Below are 17,898 nucleotides of genomic sequence, written 5' to 3'. Positions count from 1 at the left end.
GATATTGCATGTGCTTATAGACAAAAACAAATAAGAGACAAACTTCAATTTATTATTCAACTAAACTGCAAATCTATGAATTTTTTAACATTTATGAAACACTTCTCTAAACAAGGACATAGGGTCACTGACCCTAAAGAGATTCCCTCCTTAATTGGCACAGTGATCTATTTCTTTTTGTCTCTTTATCTAAAATTGTATATAATAATCATTAGATTATTAATATATAAACAAAAATAAATTTAAGAAATATTACAATTTGAAAACAAATGCACCCGAACGTGATGACAGCTGCAACTGCTTAATGCTAACTTTTAACATTGAAAATGCCATAGACATGCTAATGCGTTAGCATCGGGATCCTGATAGTGATCCGGATCACCACTAAAATTTAATCACTTGTTCCTCTTGTCATTTCCAACCACTCTACAAAATTTCATCAAAATCCGTTCAAAACTTTTTTTTGAGTTATCCTGCAAACAGACAGACAAACAAACAAACGCGACTGAAAACATAACCTCCTTGGCGGAGGTAATTAGTCCCTCATTATTCTTGATCAACCTTGATTTCAGTGTGCTGAACGCTGGCTGTGTTTCTTCATTATGCCTCATTCCATCATATGTATTGTATATATTCTCTTAGGTTATAGTTTATTCGGGGTGGGAGTGAGGTTTTCAAACGGGCCAATGGTGGCTAAATAAGACGGACATTAGCCAATCTGAGCGGCTGGTGGGTTTTTAAATGCTGACGTCACGTCACTGGCACGCCCTGGTTGGTGAAGAGTTTCCGGACGTGATAGAGTACTGAGAAGCTCATTGGTCGATTGCAGTAGGTTAAACTAGGGATCATATTTTTGTTCCTGTGTTAACGAAAAGAACAGCAGTGAGAGAAGCCCGGATAAGTTTTCATCAAGGAAAGTTTTTTTCCTCTCCAACATTATCAGAATTTTTTTCTCATAACTGGTGTCAGCTAAATACTTATTCAGCAGAGTTCTCTCTGAAGATGGTAAGTCGGATAGCCTAGCATATTGCTAACAGGAATAGCGTTAGCTGCTAGCTTCAGCCAATATTAGCCGTCGACCCCCCTTTTTTTCCTGTTAAAAGATGGGATCATATTCTCATATTAATCCGGAAGCGATATACAGATTTATTTGTCTTGAGCTGACAGTTGTTAAATCCTCATCACAAATTTTAAATCCACCGAGCAGCTTCGGGCTGATGTTGTTTCGTTGGAAGCTAGGCTAACATTTCCAACGTTAGTGAAGCGCTAACGTAAAGTTACCACCTGTCAAGTTGGTGAGTTATTTTATTTCGTCACGAAATTCTAATATCACCCAGCTCTTGTGTGCTTAACATTAGATAGTGTGGAAAAATTAAGATTTAATAGAGCGTAAGATTTAACACTGGAACATAAAAGACGCTGCCAATGAAAGCCAAAGTTTCTCATCCATACAGTAAAGGAGGGAGATGTTACACCAAGAGCTGTCGCTCACATAGACGCACACGTGTGTGTATTTGTGTCTCAACAGTACTTACGTTTTCTCGATGAAAGGATATTTAATAACGTGAAGAAAAATCAATTAAATCGTCAGTACTTGTGAAGCTTGCAGTCTTGGTCTTTAAATCATTGATCTTTGTTTCATTTGACCTAAACAGATATGCTGGAAAATGTATAACATTAAAACATTTTTGTTTAATTTTCATGTTATTGATTTCTCAGACATGTCACTATCAGTGTACCGAATACAGCGTACACATTTTGGTATCTTTATCTGCTACTGTTTCCTAATTTCGACATCATATTCTTCAGTCAGTATTATAGTGTCATGTCAAAATAGATTTTTTTGTTTTGGATTGGTTTTTTAGTGGATACTAAGTACATATGTTCCACCTTAGTTAGCTGAACCAGCATTCTTTATCTCCTCAGAACTCCAATGTGGAGAATTTACCCCCTCATGTTCTTCGCTTGGTATACAAAGAGGTTTCAGCTTTGGCAGCAGACCCACCTGAAGGTATAAAGATCTATCCCAGTGATGAAGATATCACTGAACTTCATACATCAATTGAAGGACCAGGTAAGAATTATATGTTGTTGTGCGTAGCAAAAGTGGGCCTACTGAATATGTTAGACCCCCCCCCTTTCTTTTAATTAAACCAAATGATCATGTTAGCCCCCTCTCCCACAGTTGGATGGTATTGGTTTATAATCTCACACATATTGTACTTCTGCGCTGATTATAAGTTTCACATTCTCTGCAAGAGCTAAATCCTTTATGACCAGAAGGGTATGGGCATATTTTAGTCTTATAAATCAATAAAGTAATTAAAAAGTCAAAAAAACTACTTCAGTTGTCTGGGTCTGTTGGTGGCTTCCCTCACTGGTATGGCTGCAATAAACAGTTATTTTCAAAATGGATTAATCAAGAAAATGATTGATCGATTGATTGTTAGGCCAGTTGTTTTGGTCCATAAAATGTCAGAAAAAGATGAAACAATGTCTATCAGTGTTTTCCAGAGCCAGAGATGATGCCTTCAAATGTCTTGTTTTGTCCACAAGCCATATGTATTTGGTTTACAGTGGTCCCTCGTTTATCGCAGGGAGTTACGTTCTAAAAATAACCCGCGATAAGCGAAATCTGCGAAGTAGTCAGGGCTATTTTTTGCAATTATAGATGTTTTAAGGCTGTAAAACCCCTCACTACACACTTTATACACTTTTCTCAAACAGGCATTAACATTTTCTCACTTTTCTCTCCTGTGTAAACACTCTCTTTTTTCTTCTGGGCGAGAAGATTATTAACAGACACAGGCAGAACTCTCCCTTCGCTCACTGCCTACGGAGGTATGGATGCGGGACCCGCAAAGAATCCAATTCCTCTCTCGGTGGCCACGGAGCTCTGCGGCTGCGGTCAACATCCGCATCAAAACAGATTGCCAGATTTGTCGCAGCTCCACACAGCAGACAGGAGGGCGGTGTGAGTGGCCCGCTGCTGGGTTTACCGAGCCCGCAGACTCAGTAAGCGCATTGGAGGCAGTGAGAGCAATCGCGGTGATGCCGACCGGTGCTGAGACCGGCCCACAAGAACACAATGCGCTGTTAAAAAAAAAAAAAAAGCATGCAAATTGAACTTAAAAAAATCCGCGAAACTGCGAGGCCGCGAAAGGTGAACTGCGTTATAGTGAGGGACCACTGTACTGCCAAATAGGAATAAAGAAACTAGTGGAAAAAAAAACCAGGAAGTATTCACTTTTAAGGAGCTGTAACCAGAGAATTTGAATAAAATGTCTCAAAACAATCTGTTAATTTAGTAGTTGATTAATAGTCAGTTAATTGTTCCAGGTCTAATTACTAGCCTCCTTGAAGTCAGATTTTGAGAACTGCGTACTCCAGACAGATTAATCAGACTTTAAAATTTTTTATATATATTTTTGAGTTATTAACGTTAATTGCATTCATTGCGTATTTAGTGACTTGGAATTGTATTTAAAAAACCCCAAACAAACCAGAAAACCTTATTTGTCCAATTCATTATGGGTTTTGATAGTGCAATTGCTTACAAATGGTCATAAAGTATCCAAACATTGGAACCCCCTCAGCATCTGCCCACCTCTTTTTTTTTTTTTAATGAAAGTTGATAAAATGCCCATCCTAAATTCAACTAGAAGCTAAGGAAAAGCAATCGTGGACTGTGGATGACTGGATGAAAGTCATATTCAGTGATGAATCTCGAATCTGCATTGGGCAAGGTGATGATGCTGGAACTTTTTGTTTGGTGCCGTTCCAATGAGATTTATAAAGATGACTGCCTGAAGAGAACATGTACATTTCCACAGTCATTAATGATAGGAGGCTGCATGTCAGGTAAAGGCACTGGGAGATGGCTGTCATTACATCATCAATAAATGCACAAGTTTACGTTGATATTTTGGACACTTTTCTTATCCCATCAATTGAAAGGATGTTTGGGGATGATATCATTTTTCAAGATGATAATGCATCTTGCCATAGAGCAAAAACTGTGAAAACATTCCTTGCAAAAAGACACATAGGGTCAATGTCATGGCCTGCAAATAGTCTGGATCTTAATCCAATTGAAAATCTTTGGTGGAAGTTGAAGAAAATGGTCCATGACAAGTCTCCAACCTGCAAAGCTGATCTGGCAACAGCAATCAGAGAAAGTTGGAGCCAGATTGATGAAGAGTACTGTTTGTCACTCATTAAGTCCATGCCTCAGAGACTGCAAGCTGTTATAAAAGCCAGAGGTGGTGCAACAAAATACTAGTGATGTGTTGGAGCGTTCTTTTGTTTTCCATGATTCCATAATTTTTTCCTCAGAATTGAGTGATTCCATGTTTTTTCCCTCTGCTTGGTCTAAAAAAGTAACCGTTACTGACTGCCACAATTTTTTTTTCCTGATTTCTTATAGTGTTTCTTAAAGCCAGAAAGTTGCCATTTGAAATGACTTTAGTTTTGTGTCATGTCTGTGATCTGCTTTTTTTCTACAAAATTAAACAACTGAATGAACATCCTCCGAGGCCGGTGATTCCATAATTTTTGCCAGGGGTTGTATACTTGCTGCAACTCCAAAGAGATTCATGAGAGAGCTGTAGGTTGGGGGGCTGGGCCATACACACACGAGTTGTGAGGGAGCACAGCAAAATAACAGAGATGATCAGAGAGGAACAGCTGCTTCTGGAAGTGGCCGAGCTGCTGCCAGCGTGGCCGCATTTGTGGGACTTATGGACCTATATATATATATATATATATATATATAGATAGATATAGTTTTTTTTTTTTTTTTTAGGTGTACAATTCTGCATGAGTGGAGCTTTTCCAAAGCCTATGAATTACTAGTAAGGCAAGTTCGGCATGTGAGTGTGCCTTTTTTATGCTATTTATCAAGCTGCTGCTGAAGGTTCAAAAATGATTAATTCAGTTTTGTTTATCAGAGCGTCTGTCGCCTGTGAGCGGCAGGTTTTCCTCTGTTGTTGCAGCACAGAAAGTGACAGTTTTTGGCAGTCTTGTAGGGAGTGTTTTGACCATAAATGGTCACTGAGCGGGGTTCTTTATGTAAATTAGACAAGCATAGTGGTTTTGAATGTTCCAGGTTTATCAAAGCAGAATACTTGCAGGTGTCTGTGTATGAAAACGTTTGAAAACTACTACTTTGTGCTTTTAAATGTCCCTTTGTATGAATTAATTTAGAAGGGTTTTCTGTGTAGCGTTGATAAATAAAGGCTCTGGGGTCTCATTTATGCCTGTAGTATAGGCACAAAATGGGACCTGAAAGAGGCCTATGTCACTTCTCACACAACTGTTGGCAATCTATAGAAACAAATCTGACATCAGAAATCATGCATCTGTAGAAAAGCTCTCATCCATGTGTACAAACATTTGAGAAAATTGTTGACAAGGTAAAGATGGTGAATTGAAGCTGGATTGCAGGAAAAATGTGACTGGCATCTTTACATATATGCCTTTTGCTAGTGAATCATGGCGGCAGCAGATCAAGCAGCTCCTCCCACACTTCTCTAGCCTTGGCCAAGTCCTCTGATTTTTCCTGGGGGATTCTAAAGTCCCTTTCACACTGGGCCTGCTTCGAGTTGCGTCATGCAGTGTTGACACGTGATGATGACACCAAGTTGATGCAACCTAGTGCTGAGTTGAGGCAGCCTAACGCCACAATACCCTGAGGGACGCAAAGGGCGACGCGAAACGGATGCCAAAAATTAAACGTTTAATTTTTTTTTTCTGCGTCGAGCACAGGATGCAGAAAGAAAGTAGTTTTCTTGCAAGTTGAGGCAACGTAATGGTGATGCCACACCCATACAATATAACGTTTCCCAACGCCAATTTCTAATTCCTGCTGTGCTCCATTGTTGCCGAGCTATAAGTCACGCAGGATTGTTGAACTTTTTATACCAATGCAGTAAAACGATACCGCTCTAACAGCACGTGTGAACAATTAAAAGAAAAAAAAAATGCTCATTACAGCCTGCGGCTGCACTCACCTCCTCAAGCTTTTTACCCCTTGCTGTGCACAACTAACTTAGACATTCCTGCATTATTAGATATGCAGCTAATGCAACTCAAAGCATGCCCGGTGTGAAAGGGGCTTTAGGCATTCCAAAGCCAGTTGGGAAATGTAATCCCTCCAGCATGTCCTGGGTCTTCCTTGGGCCTGCTTCCAGTTGGAGTTGCCTGGAAAACCTTCTTACAAAGACCACCAGGAGGCATCCTCACCAGATGTCTGAACCACCTTGGCTACATGGCTTCTTTCGATGTGATGGAACAGTGGACTCTGTGTTGCTCCCACATTTTTTGAGCTTCTCATTTTGTCCCTGACTATAAGCCCAGATACCTGACAGAGGAATCTCATTTCTGTTTCATGTATCCGCAACCGTGTTCTTTCAGTCATTACTCAAAGCTCGTGACCACAGGTGAGGATAGGAACTTACAATGACTGGTAAATTTAAAGCTTTGCTTTTTGGCAGAGCTCTGTCTTTATGATTATTGTCTGGTACAATGTCCTGCATAGCAGAGACGCAGGACATTTAGACGCAGCCCCAATGAGTGTGTTGATCTCATATGCCATCTTACCCCCAGTTGTGAGCATGACCCGTATATACTTGAACAAAGGCACACATGAACTGACACTCGGACATTTAATCTCACTTCATAACACGCATCACAAACTTATCTACTTTAACTATATGTATATTGTGATACTAAGCTATAATTATTACATGAGTTTTCAGTTGGAAAATATATATAAGGTGACTCAGATCTTAAATCAAGCTACAGTTTTAATATTTTATCAGTGCTATCTTGCACTGCAGCTGTTACAATGTAAATATGAGTGGTAAACATGACTGGATTATCGCGACCATTTGGACAAGATGGGAAGCATCTCCACCACAAGCACCTCTTTCAGTTTAAGAAAATTTTCTTTTCATACCCTTCCACTTGGTTGCCATAATAAGAAAATGTTTATCGGACATACAGTAATTTGTATGCCTAAATATTCATGAGGTGTTTTGCATTGACCATTTATGGTTGAATGAGGACATGTAAAGGGTCAATATGAGGCTGATTCAAGTATGCACAGTTCCTGTTTGTGTTATTTATAAAGAGAACATTGCTTAGAGGTTTGTGTACGCACAGTTTTATAAATCACAGTTTTGTAAAAAATGTATTCTCTGCTTTGTTGCATGTTTTAGTCACATAATCCTTATATGGATGTGCCATCTTGGCTAAGAAAGGCCAGGCTAGCTTCTAACTAATATTCTCAATAGCGTCTTATTGCCTGTGGGGATCCACCGGCTCTAGAATGGGTAGTGTTTATAAAATAGGTAGCTGATATTTTTCAAGGGTGGTAATAAATTAAGTAAAGCTTGTATAATGAGTTGTAATGGTATGTGAGTCCAGAATATTTTAGTTTTAATAGTTTTTAGAAGAGCACACTATTATTATTTTATTTTTATTCTTATTTTGTCATTTGATTTTTAAATGGATCACAATGGAAATAAGTGTTTTCACTTTCTTGTCATCCATGTATTTTTAACGTACCTACATTGACCCTTACTAAATAAAATCACTCACTGCACTCACTTTAAATATAAAGATGACTTACTGCCCTCTGCTGTAATGGCGTGTGTGCGTCCAGAAAGTAGTTGACAACGTCCATTGTTCAGTGTTGTTAGATAATATCCATAGCTTCTCCAAAAATATTAGTCTTGTCAATGTTATGTTTTTTCAGCGTTCCTTCTTGACCCAAAATACCTATGCATACAAATCATATCTAAATGATGATCCATAATTAGATCATTAATCAACAAAGATTTAGAGGACAATGATCTGATGTTAATGAGACCAAGGCTAAGGACCTCAGTGGGGATGACGTCTGACTGTTAGGAACCCGGTGACCGCGAGGCAGTCGGAGTCCATGGACATTTTTAAGTCAAGACTTAAAACCTGTTTTTATTCTCTTTCTTATGAATAGCTTTTTTTTTTTAATCTGTTTTATTTGTGTTTTTAATTATGTATTTGATTTATTTATTTATTTATTTTTTAATTTTTACTTATTTAAATTTATTTTGAACTGTTCTGTGTGAGGTGCCTTGAAGCAGCTTTTGTTGTGATTTGGCACTTTATAAGCTGATTAAATTGAAGCATACCAAACAGCAAATGTTAGCTGTCCACAGTTTGTCTGTGATCGAAGTTGTACACACACACGCACGCACAGCTACTGTAAACAGGTGCTTTTAATTTGACAAAAAAAAAAGACGGTGGAAGACATTAAAAGCACTACACATTTCACTCACAGCACCAACATGACACTTAACTCACCCATGGTAAGAGCAGCATAACACTTAACTGATTAAACCAATTGAACTACAAAAACACAGTAAATCAATAACACTATCAAACCCTGTTAAACTAACACGAACCACAATAACATTTAAAACCTCAAAACCCCAACATGCAACATGACCTCTTCAAGTACTTTGACATATCCAAACTGATCCATGATACCTGGTATGCGATATATAGGCCCAACACCATAGTAGGAGCAACATGCCCATATCATGACGTTTGCACCACCATGCTTCACTGTCTTCACTGTGAACTGTGGCTTGAATTCAGAGTTTGGGGGTCATCTCACAAACTGTCTGCGGCCCTTGGGACCCAAAAAGAACAGTTTTACTGTCATCAGTCCACAAAATATTCCTCCATTTCTCTTTAGGCCAGTTGATGTGTTCTTTGGCAAATTGTAACCTCTTCTGCACATGTCTTTTATTTAACAGAGGGACTTTGCGGGAGATTCTTGCAAATAAATTAGCTTCACACAGTCGTCTTCTAACTGTCACAGCACTTACAGGTAACTCCAGACTCTTTGATCATCCTGGAGCTGATCAGTGGGTGAGCCTTTGCCATTCTGGTTATTCTTCTATCCATTTTGATGGTTGTTTTCCATTTTCTTCCACGCGTCTGTTTTTTTTTTTTTTTTTTTTTTTTTTGTCCATTTTAAAGCATTGGAGATCATTGTAGATGAACAGCCTATAATTTTTTGCACCTGCGTATAAGTTTTCCCCTCTCCAATCAACTTTTTAATCAAACTACGCTGTTCTTCTGAACAATATCTTGAACGTCCCATTTTCCTCAGGCTTTCAAAGAGAAAAGCATGTTCAACAGGTGTGGCTTCATCCTTAAATAGGGGACACCTGATTCACACCTGTTTGTTCCACAAAACTGACAAACTCACTGACTGAATGCCACACTACTATTATTGTGAACACCCCCTTTTCTACTTTTTTTTTTTACTAATAGCCCAATTTCATAGCCTTAAGAGTGTGCATATCATGAATGCTTGGTCTTGTAGGATTTGTGAGAATCTACTGGTACCTTGTTTCCCATGTAACAATAAGAAATATACTCAAAACCTAGATTAATCTTTTTAGTCACATAGCACTGCTATTATTCTGAACACTACTGTATGTGCTGAAAAATTTAATCAGTTTCCAGACTGGTGGTCTTGAATTTGTTTTGATTCTGTGTCAAACAGGACTGGAGAATTATGCTTATTCACATGAATTGCATTAGAATAAGTGGTTTTGGTGACTAAGGCAAGTTTATAGTCAGCCAAGCAGCTATGCCATTCATGATAGGCTACCTCCCAACTTCAATGAATTTCCATCTCAGCTTGAAGGTTCTTGGTAAGCCAAGGCCTGAGTTTTTGCCAGCAGGATCTTTTGATCTTAACATGTGCCACAGAGTCATTCAGACCTCACAGTGCTTCATTAAAATTATCCACAAAGCTACCCAGTCCATACACTGACTTGAGAATGTTGGGTTATCTAGAACTGAGTTTTTTTTTCTGGGAATGTGGGCTTTATATGGAGAGTTCATTACAAAACATATTGGCATTTAAGGTACATGTTAGGATAGTGTTTTTTTTTTTTTTTTTTTTTTTTAAAGACCAGAAAACACAGAAATGAGAGAATGCTATGAGACAGAAGGAAGTGAATTCACCAGTCTGTTCATATTACAGTACCTTTTTATGTAAATATAGGAAAACAAACCCAAGGGCTCAAAATAACTGAATTTAAAAGTCAATTTAAACCTGCCCTATTAACCAGGTCTAGCTGCTTAAATAACATGAGGGTTAGCAAAATAAGGCAGACAAGCCTCATTCAGAGCAAAAACATACACAGTTTCTGGTCATTGGTTTGGATGCATCACAGTTGGAAATAGGGGGATTGCATTCCCACCGTACTGGACATGAGAAATGTGTGTCTGCTGCAGACACACAGACATGGCCAGAAAGTAAACAACAGGCTCAGAATGCCAGCAATTATTTGTTGTATCCATGGATGCTTCAATAACCATATTAGGGATAAACATGTGAACTTCTGTGTTTTCCCTAAGAATTCGCTGTTTCGCAGTTGTGAATCTCGTGCCGTCTTGCAGTCTGTAATTCACGCAAGAGGTTGGTTTCAGCAGAGTTCTGATTCAGGGCACAATGTAAACACACCTTGTGAAGTGTGGACAACCAGACAACGTCGGGGCACAGCAGAAGTCCATCACAGGTGCTACACCTCCTCTAGATAACCCTCTCAACTTGGGAGAATGTGTCACCATCATAATCGCCCGTGAACTTGCTGGATCAACACCATCCACATCCTCGCTAGCCATTATTTACATGCGCTGTGAGACACCGGAACTCTGCTGGTACCACAGTAAATTCTGGGAAGCGCAGGAGGCCGTAAGGGGAATTATGGAAAATGTTAAAGTACTGCATGCAACACTTAGAAAGAAGTGGATTCACAATATTGGAAGGACTGAAAATAAGAAAAAGTCTGATAAGTTCAGTCCGACATCAACCCGCTGAGTCTGCAGCAGTCAGAAAACCTACGAGGTAGACGCACCAACAGTTTTTCCACTCAAACCACTAATGTAGTAGTTTGCCCATAAATTGTGGTAAAATCTCGGCCACCATTTGACGGGTATCTTGGTAAATCCCTCCCTTTTTTGGACCAGTCTCTGTAAATCCTAGAGATGGTTGTGTGTGAAAATCCCAGTAGACCAGCGGTTTCTGAAATACTCAGACCAGCCCATCTGGCACCACAACCATGCCACATTCAAAGTCACATAAAACCCCTTTCTTCCCCATTCTGATGCTCAATTTGCTGTCAGCAAGTTGTCTTCACCACATCTAGATGCCTAAATGCATTGAGTTGCTCCCATGTGATTGGCTGATTCACTATTTGTGTTAACAAGCAATTGAACAGGTGTACCTAATGAAGTGGCCAGTGAGTGTATATACGCTAAATGGATTACGTTTAAAGAAATGACTTTTAAATGTCTTCATCTGAAGTTGCATTTGTATTTGGTCAGATTTGCTGCTCTGTAGGCACAAATGACTCAAACACAGAGATTCTTTATCGAAAATTGGCTCAGTTAGGCCAGACTGTTGATGTCATGAATTCTTTATTCTTTGACAGAGGGAACTCCATTTGCTGGTGGCATTTTCCGAATGCGTCTGGTCCTCGGGAAGGACTTTCCTGCTGTTCCACCAAAGGGTTATTTCCTGACCAAGATTTTTCATCCCAACGTGGGTCACAAGGGAGAGATTTGTGTCAACGTGCTGAAGCGAGACTGGAAGGCCGAACTCGGTCTCAGACATGTCTTACTTGTAAGATGAACTGCCTGACTTTAACTATGTAGACTTTTTTTTGTTTGTTTTTTAATTTACACCTCTTTGGTGTGTTTTCCCCACAGACGATAAAGTGTCTTCTGATTCATCCAAATCCAGAATCGGCTTTGAACGAAGAGGCTGGGCGCTTACTTCTAGAGGATTATGCAGAATATGCATCCCGTGCCCGCCTGTTAACAGAAATCCATGCCATGGGAGGGCCTGGTGGGACGTCAGGGGTGCCTCAGGACCCTAATGACGGCCCACAGCCAAAGAAGCACGCAGGTGACCCAACAAAGAGAGCGGGACCCAGTGCAGCAGCTGTGACGGCAGCTCTCGGTAATGGTGCTAATGGAGCCGCTACCACCACCAGCAGTAGCAATAATGCTAATAATATAGCAGTGAAAAAGAAAGCAGATAAAAAGCGTGCGTTGAGGCGACTTTAATACCTCAGCAAAATCACCTGTGTATGTGTGTGTGAGAGAGGGTGTGTAAATATAAATATTGAAGTGTGCTGACAACTTTTTTTGGTTTGGTTGGGTTGTCTTTTTACGGTCGCCCTCTGTTCCAGACCACCAGTTTGGTTTGTCCTGTTGGCATTGTACTCAGATTATTTTTTTGTCCAAAACTAAAGACATGACAACATGTGTTCCTGTTTTCAAAGAAGGAAGACTCTTGCTGCACAAGTGACACCATTACACATCTTTTCTGAATGTGTGACACCGGTCATAGGTTTCAATGTGCTAATTAATATATAAAATCCCTGTGGATTAATGAGGCATCACTTTTATCATCAAAGGCACTGTTAGGTTGGCATCATCTGGTGGTGTTTTTTTTATTTTTAACTCTCCTACTGAGATGGTACTGTGTACTGCTCAGCCAGGGCTACATTTAGGGAGTCAGAGCCTAAACCAGGGAAATATTTAATAAGTCAGGGTTTCAAATCAAGCCGCTGAGATGATAATGGCAAAAATGACTCTAAAGAAACATTGAAGTCACACTGCAGTAATATCTTTTTAAATTGTATTTTTCATATTGTTAACTGAATAAAGATATGAAAATATTTAGCAGCAGCATATAGGAATCATGTCCTTGTCTCAGTGAAGTCCATACCCCTTGTTAGACTTTTTTCTTCTTGTTTTCCTCCTAAAACGGTTTCACTGTTCAGTATTTTCAAGTCATCTATAATTGACATGTCCATATTCAGCTGTTGGGTGCATTGATCATCTGAAGGGGAACAGGGTTTTAAGGATTTACTTTAGAAAGGCTGTATCACCTGTTTGTACTTAGCACTGACTGCCCCTGTTTTCTTTTCAAATAGCCATCTCTCTGACCTGGTTTGCTGAGAACAGAAAAGAAGGAAAACTTCCACCTTTGATGGGAAATTGTCCTCCCACTTAGTGCACTGGCAGGGTTTCTTTGGTAGGTTTTCTTTTTGTTCTAAATGCATGCGAGGCCTACATTTCCCAAGGAAACACTGAAGCGCTGTTTAATTTGGATGGAAAAGATGCCATGGAAACCTGTCATTGTGCAGGCTGGATATTTTGTCAATTTTAAATAATTTAATAAAAATTTAAATACAAGGAGAATTGTGTGGATTTTTTCCACCCTGTTTGGCCTAATGTAGACTTCTTTTTCTTTTGTAGTATGTGTTCAGATCTGCAGTGATAAATATATGTACCGGTACAGCTTGAAGAGATGGGAGTGATTATAATTTGTTTTGTTTTTGACCATTTAGCAGTGTACAGACCCTCATCATGTTAATAGTGCTCTCCTATTCTGCAGTGATGGAATATCTATTATGAGAAAACCAATAATTGCATCCACCCCAGCACGCTAGTGCGTGAAAGTGCACCCAGTAGAGAGTCATTGGACCATCTAATGAAGGGCTCCACTGGCCTCTGCTGCAGTCGTGCAGCAGACCACCCACCTGTGTAGAAATAGCAGCCTGCCATGCAGGTAATTATCAGACCCTTAGGCACCTGGAGCTCCACAAATCCCTTTACACCTTCTCCAATCCACTCGTTTTTTCTTTCTTTTCAAGTACTTGCATCCTTCCGCACTCTCAGCCTTTCTTTCCTAATTAATACGCTAAGATCCACAGAATGTACTTTTTATTGTTTGAATTTGTTTTCTGAAGCTGATCATAAAATTAATTTTCATTTTAGTGAAATGTATACGGAATTCTTTCCATTCAGTTTCTCTCTGTCTCAGTTAAAAAAAAAATCGATTTAGTATTGATATAGAAGATATGGAATTTTGACAAACATGATCAACCATTTGGCAAAATGATTAAATTAAAATGTGATTAATAAAGAACAAATGTTTGTCTACATGTGGCCCTGTGACAGACTGACACCCTGTCCACCCTGTACCCCGCCTCACGCCCTGTGACTGCTGGGATGGGCTCCAGCCCCCCCCCAACCCCATCTTGGATAAGCAGTTGAAGGTGTGTGTGTGTTTGCAGCCCTGTGTTTTTATGATTCATCCTGCAGGACTAAACATGTAAACAGGTATTGTGTATCCAATTCATGTTGTGTAATCCTTACCAAAAATTTAAATAGGTATGATTCACATTAATTCACTGTTGATAAGAAAGGCTGAGATTTTATGTTAGAATAGAAAACGTCACGCTTATTCCCCCTCCCCCCATATATCCCCCTTTCTCTGCATCTCCTCAGTGTGTTGAGAGGAATAATTGATTTAGCAATGCAGCTCTGGGTCTGACACTTTCCTTCATGCTAAGGCTTTTTTGCACCAATCCTCTCCCCTTCCCCTCCTTTTTTTTTCCCATTGCTTTCATAATTGCCACCAACATAATGACACCGTTGCTGTGGCAACCGTGTCTTTCTGTGCATCTCTGCTTGCATGCAAAGAAAAACACTGCATCTCAGAGATTTTCCAGATAAAAACACCAACTGCAAATCCTGCACTTAAATAAATAAATAAAAATACAGGGTCTTTTATTTGCAGAGTTTTACACATAGGGTTTTTTGCTCCTGTCAGTGAAAAAAAAAAAAATCACAATTTATGAGGGGGGATGAGGATGAACACCACCAGTTGAATGGGCCTGTTAATGACCATCAGCGATGAGGAGCGCGGAGTCTCATCAGCACCAGTCTGATCAGCCAATCACAGCGCTCCGTCAGTGGCGGACCTCCGCGAGGACCGGCGCGTTGAGACTTCGGAACGCGTCGCGTTTGGAAATGTATTCAGGGAGTCAGCCGCAGTTTTAGACGGAGAAAAGTTGAATTTTAAAAGGAAAACCAAATCTTTTTGTTTGCTTTTTTTCCTTCTCCGGATTAGTTATTTGTACAACTGGTAAATTAATCGGATTGCGTTGCCGTAGCACGATCTAATTTCTCCCTCCGGATTATCACCCACATAATGCAGACACGAGAAGAGCAGAAACCAGATGTAAAAGGTGTTTGATCGCGCCGAGCGACAGTAACGGGCAGAGCCGCTGAGAGTCGGTGCGCAGCCTGTGCGCGCTCCTCTCCCAACATCAAGACACGTGCAGGTAAGACGTTATGCACCTTTCATCAACGTAATAACGGTGAAACTATAGTGGGGGAAAAAGAGAGATCGGTCTGGTCTATGTTTATGTGTCTGTTAGGGGATAAAGGAGTTTTACATGTGCGCATACGCGCCGTCAGAGCTGGAGGCTGTCAAACAAAAACATTTTGGATGAAAGCTGCGCCACAGAGAAAAACCTCGCTGCTGCGCAGACATGTTTTTTATTGACATTTATTTATTTATTGCGCTTTCAACACTTTGATCGCCAGCTTTTAGCACATTGGAACATGATGAATGTATTGATTATAACAATTATACTGAGAACGCGCAGAAGACTAAAGCGCACCGGCGCGGATACACCCACGCACTCACTGATACATGCAAGTCATGTCCGTGTCGGTTTCAAGTTGCAACTTATAAACCGAATGGATGTCTGCCGCGTGAAAATCACGAGCTGATTGCGCACATCACCGGCTGATGAAGATCCCATTGCGCAGTCATTCTGCGTTCCGCAGCTTTCACTAATGGGTTTGCCTCCCATCACGATCACTTGTTCTTTTTTGTTACACTAATTTTTGCTTTGTGGAGCACCGTGTCGTGAGATATGAGGCGATTGTTTTCATCTCTTAACATAAACACCTGTTGAAAATGTTGCAGGTCTGCACATCTCATCATCATCCTGCAGTGGAAAAAGGAAAGACATCTGCTCCGTTCATTGGCTTACACACAACTGCTTGCAATGCAATGCAATACAAAAAAAAAAAGTCTTAAAATATGTATTTTTAATTTACTTAATAGAATTAATTTATTTTTTCATTTTTCCAGTGGTCATGTATGATAGCGGTGCATCACGGATTCTGAATGTGCTTTTCACCCTTTGGTTTCCATCTCTCTCTCTCTCTCTCTCTCTCTCTCTGCTGCATTGCTTCAGCTGCACACTCTACAGGAGCACATTTGCTCCTTTTGTTTGTTGCTTTGAAGGGGAAACAGATGTATAAAAATATAAATTAATAAAGAATTAATACATTTTTAAAAGTACAAAATTTAAAACATGGTAAATAAGTGATGTTTGAAGGTTTCAGTTGCAGGAGGCCCGGCCTTCTTAACAAAGAGATCCTTTAATTTGTGTTTAAAACCATGTACGTCACCATTGTTGCAAAGATGTGACAGTTTTGATAAATGCTTAATTTACAGTTTGACACTGTTATTATTTATTAGAATTATTATCTGTGATAAATAACTTGATACGTGACACACTGTTGGATTTGACCCCTGCGTGCTGGGGTGAGGTGGTGAATTGTGAACAAGACAGTGAACCCATTGAACCCACCTTGATGCACATCGTTGACCCCAAACTAATATGGACTGATAAGGAGAGAAGAAGAGGTGTTTCCTGTGCTGTTTAGTTAAAATAAGCCTGAAACAATCCATATTTTAATAAAAAATAAATAAGTATTGTTTATGGATTACTTTGCCCAAAGCGAGGTCAGCACAGGAAGAAGGTCCTGGGTTCAGGCCCACTCATGCTAATTCTTCTTGTAGCTCTGGAGTTTCTTCAGGAAGGGCATCTGGCATAAAACTTGTGCCAAATCAAAATGTGGATCAATACCAGACCTGTGGTGAGTGGGAGCAGACAAAAGAAGCATTCATTTTAATCAAATATGAATTGTCTGCTGTGTAAATGGATCTGCAAAAATGACGGCGGTAAACAGTGACATTATTCCCACTGGGCTCCCAGAATAGAGAACAGTGGTGTCATGCCTGATGGGCGATGTCCGGAAAGGGGTACGGAGGACTGTCTGGCACCTCACGCTTATGTGTCAGACACCGTCGTTTGGCACCTTCATGCTCGACGAGACCCGGTAGGATGGAGGCGAGAGCACAAAGATGCCAACACCCAGGCCAAGAGAGTTCTGAAGAACCTATGCTCATGAGAGTAGAAGTAGGTAGATGGTCCAAGGCTTGAGCACTTTAAGCAGAAGCCTTAAAGCAAACCCGAAGAGAAGGTAATAGAGATGCCCCGAGAAACAGCCACATAAAGAACCTCAGACGTTTCTGAAAGAACATGACAATAAAATGGAGCACATCAAGTGGGCTGAAAAGTGTCTATAAAGAAATGGCACGAGAGCAGATAATGGAACATCCTGATGATACAGGCCTGCATACTGGAACATAGATACCCTGCTGGTATTATTATTAGTAGTATTCAGTAAGAAGAAGGTAATCTTCATCAACAGATAGTCAAGGCTCCAAGAAGCAGCATGGATGAGAGCGCCAGCAAGAAAGATTTGATCTGCATGTGACTGAAGAAATTTGAGTTAAAGCTTATGATGTGAATCTCATCGCAGAGGTACAATATGATTTTATATGACATGAATTATCAAATTAAGTGAGGAGTAATGACCAATGGGTTTCAATGTAATGTATTTGATGATAACTATGTGGTTGAAATCAATGATTTAAAATGATTTTCTGCTGTTAAAAAATGTAATCAAATTATATGTCAATATGATTTGACATTTGTTTTTTGTTAAACAGTGCAAAGCTTTATTAGAGGAATGATGCTGGCTGTTTCCACAGGAAAAAGGAATCAAGTTTACCTAAACATTTACTGTAAGCGGAGAGGTTTGAGACAGGTCAGGTCTGGGAACATGCATGGCTTTACAGAGCTGCCATTGATTTCGCAT

At 39.9% G+C, this 17,898-nt stretch overlaps 1 protein-coding gene across 2 annotated transcripts; it reads left to right on the top strand.

Moving 5' to 3' along the window:
- The first annotated feature begins 812 nt into the window (after positions 1-812).
- Positions 813-14,156, top strand: ube2s (ubiquitin-conjugating enzyme E2S). 2 transcript variants are annotated; one of them, XM_034174633.1, is made up of 5 exons: positions 813-1,005; positions 1,927-2,074; positions 11,505-11,695; positions 11,782-12,172; positions 14,145-14,156. In XM_034174633.1, exons 1-4 carry the CDS (start codon positions 1,003-1,005, stop codon positions 12,139-12,141), a joined length of 702 nt encoding a protein of 233 aa, XP_034030524.1. In that variant the 5' UTR covers positions 813-1,002; the 3' UTR covers positions 12,142-12,172; positions 14,145-14,156. The 2 variants fall into 2 exon arrangements, with proteins under 2 accessions (XP_034030524.1, XP_034030523.1); XM_034174632.1 differs by lacking the exon at positions 14,145-14,156 and having other exon boundaries at positions 814-1,005; positions 11,782-13,278.
- Positions 14,157-17,898: the final 3,742 nt, after the last annotated feature.

The sequence above is a fragment of the Thalassophryne amazonica genome, chromosome 7 (assembly GCF_902500255.1).
Source record: "Thalassophryne amazonica chromosome 7, fThaAma1.1, whole genome shotgun sequence".
NCBI lineage: Eukaryota > Metazoa > Chordata > Actinopteri > Batrachoidiformes > Batrachoididae > Thalassophryne > Thalassophryne amazonica.
The sequence above is the reverse complement of the archived record's forward strand: the minus strand, read 5'-3'. Positions and strand labels throughout refer to the sequence as shown.

What these genes read in the sequence shown, in the direction of transcription:
- ube2s (XM_034174633.1), top strand. An exon ending in TACATCAATTGAAGGACCAG is followed by an intron (nt 2,075 to 11,504) that starts GTAAGAATTATA and finishes ATTCTTTGACAG; the next exon opens with AGGGAACTCCATTTGCTGGT. An exon ending in GTCTCAGACATGTCTTACTT is followed by an intron (nt 11,696 to 11,781) that starts GTAAGATGAACT and finishes TTTTCCCCACAG; the next exon opens with ACGATAAAGTGTCTTCTGAT.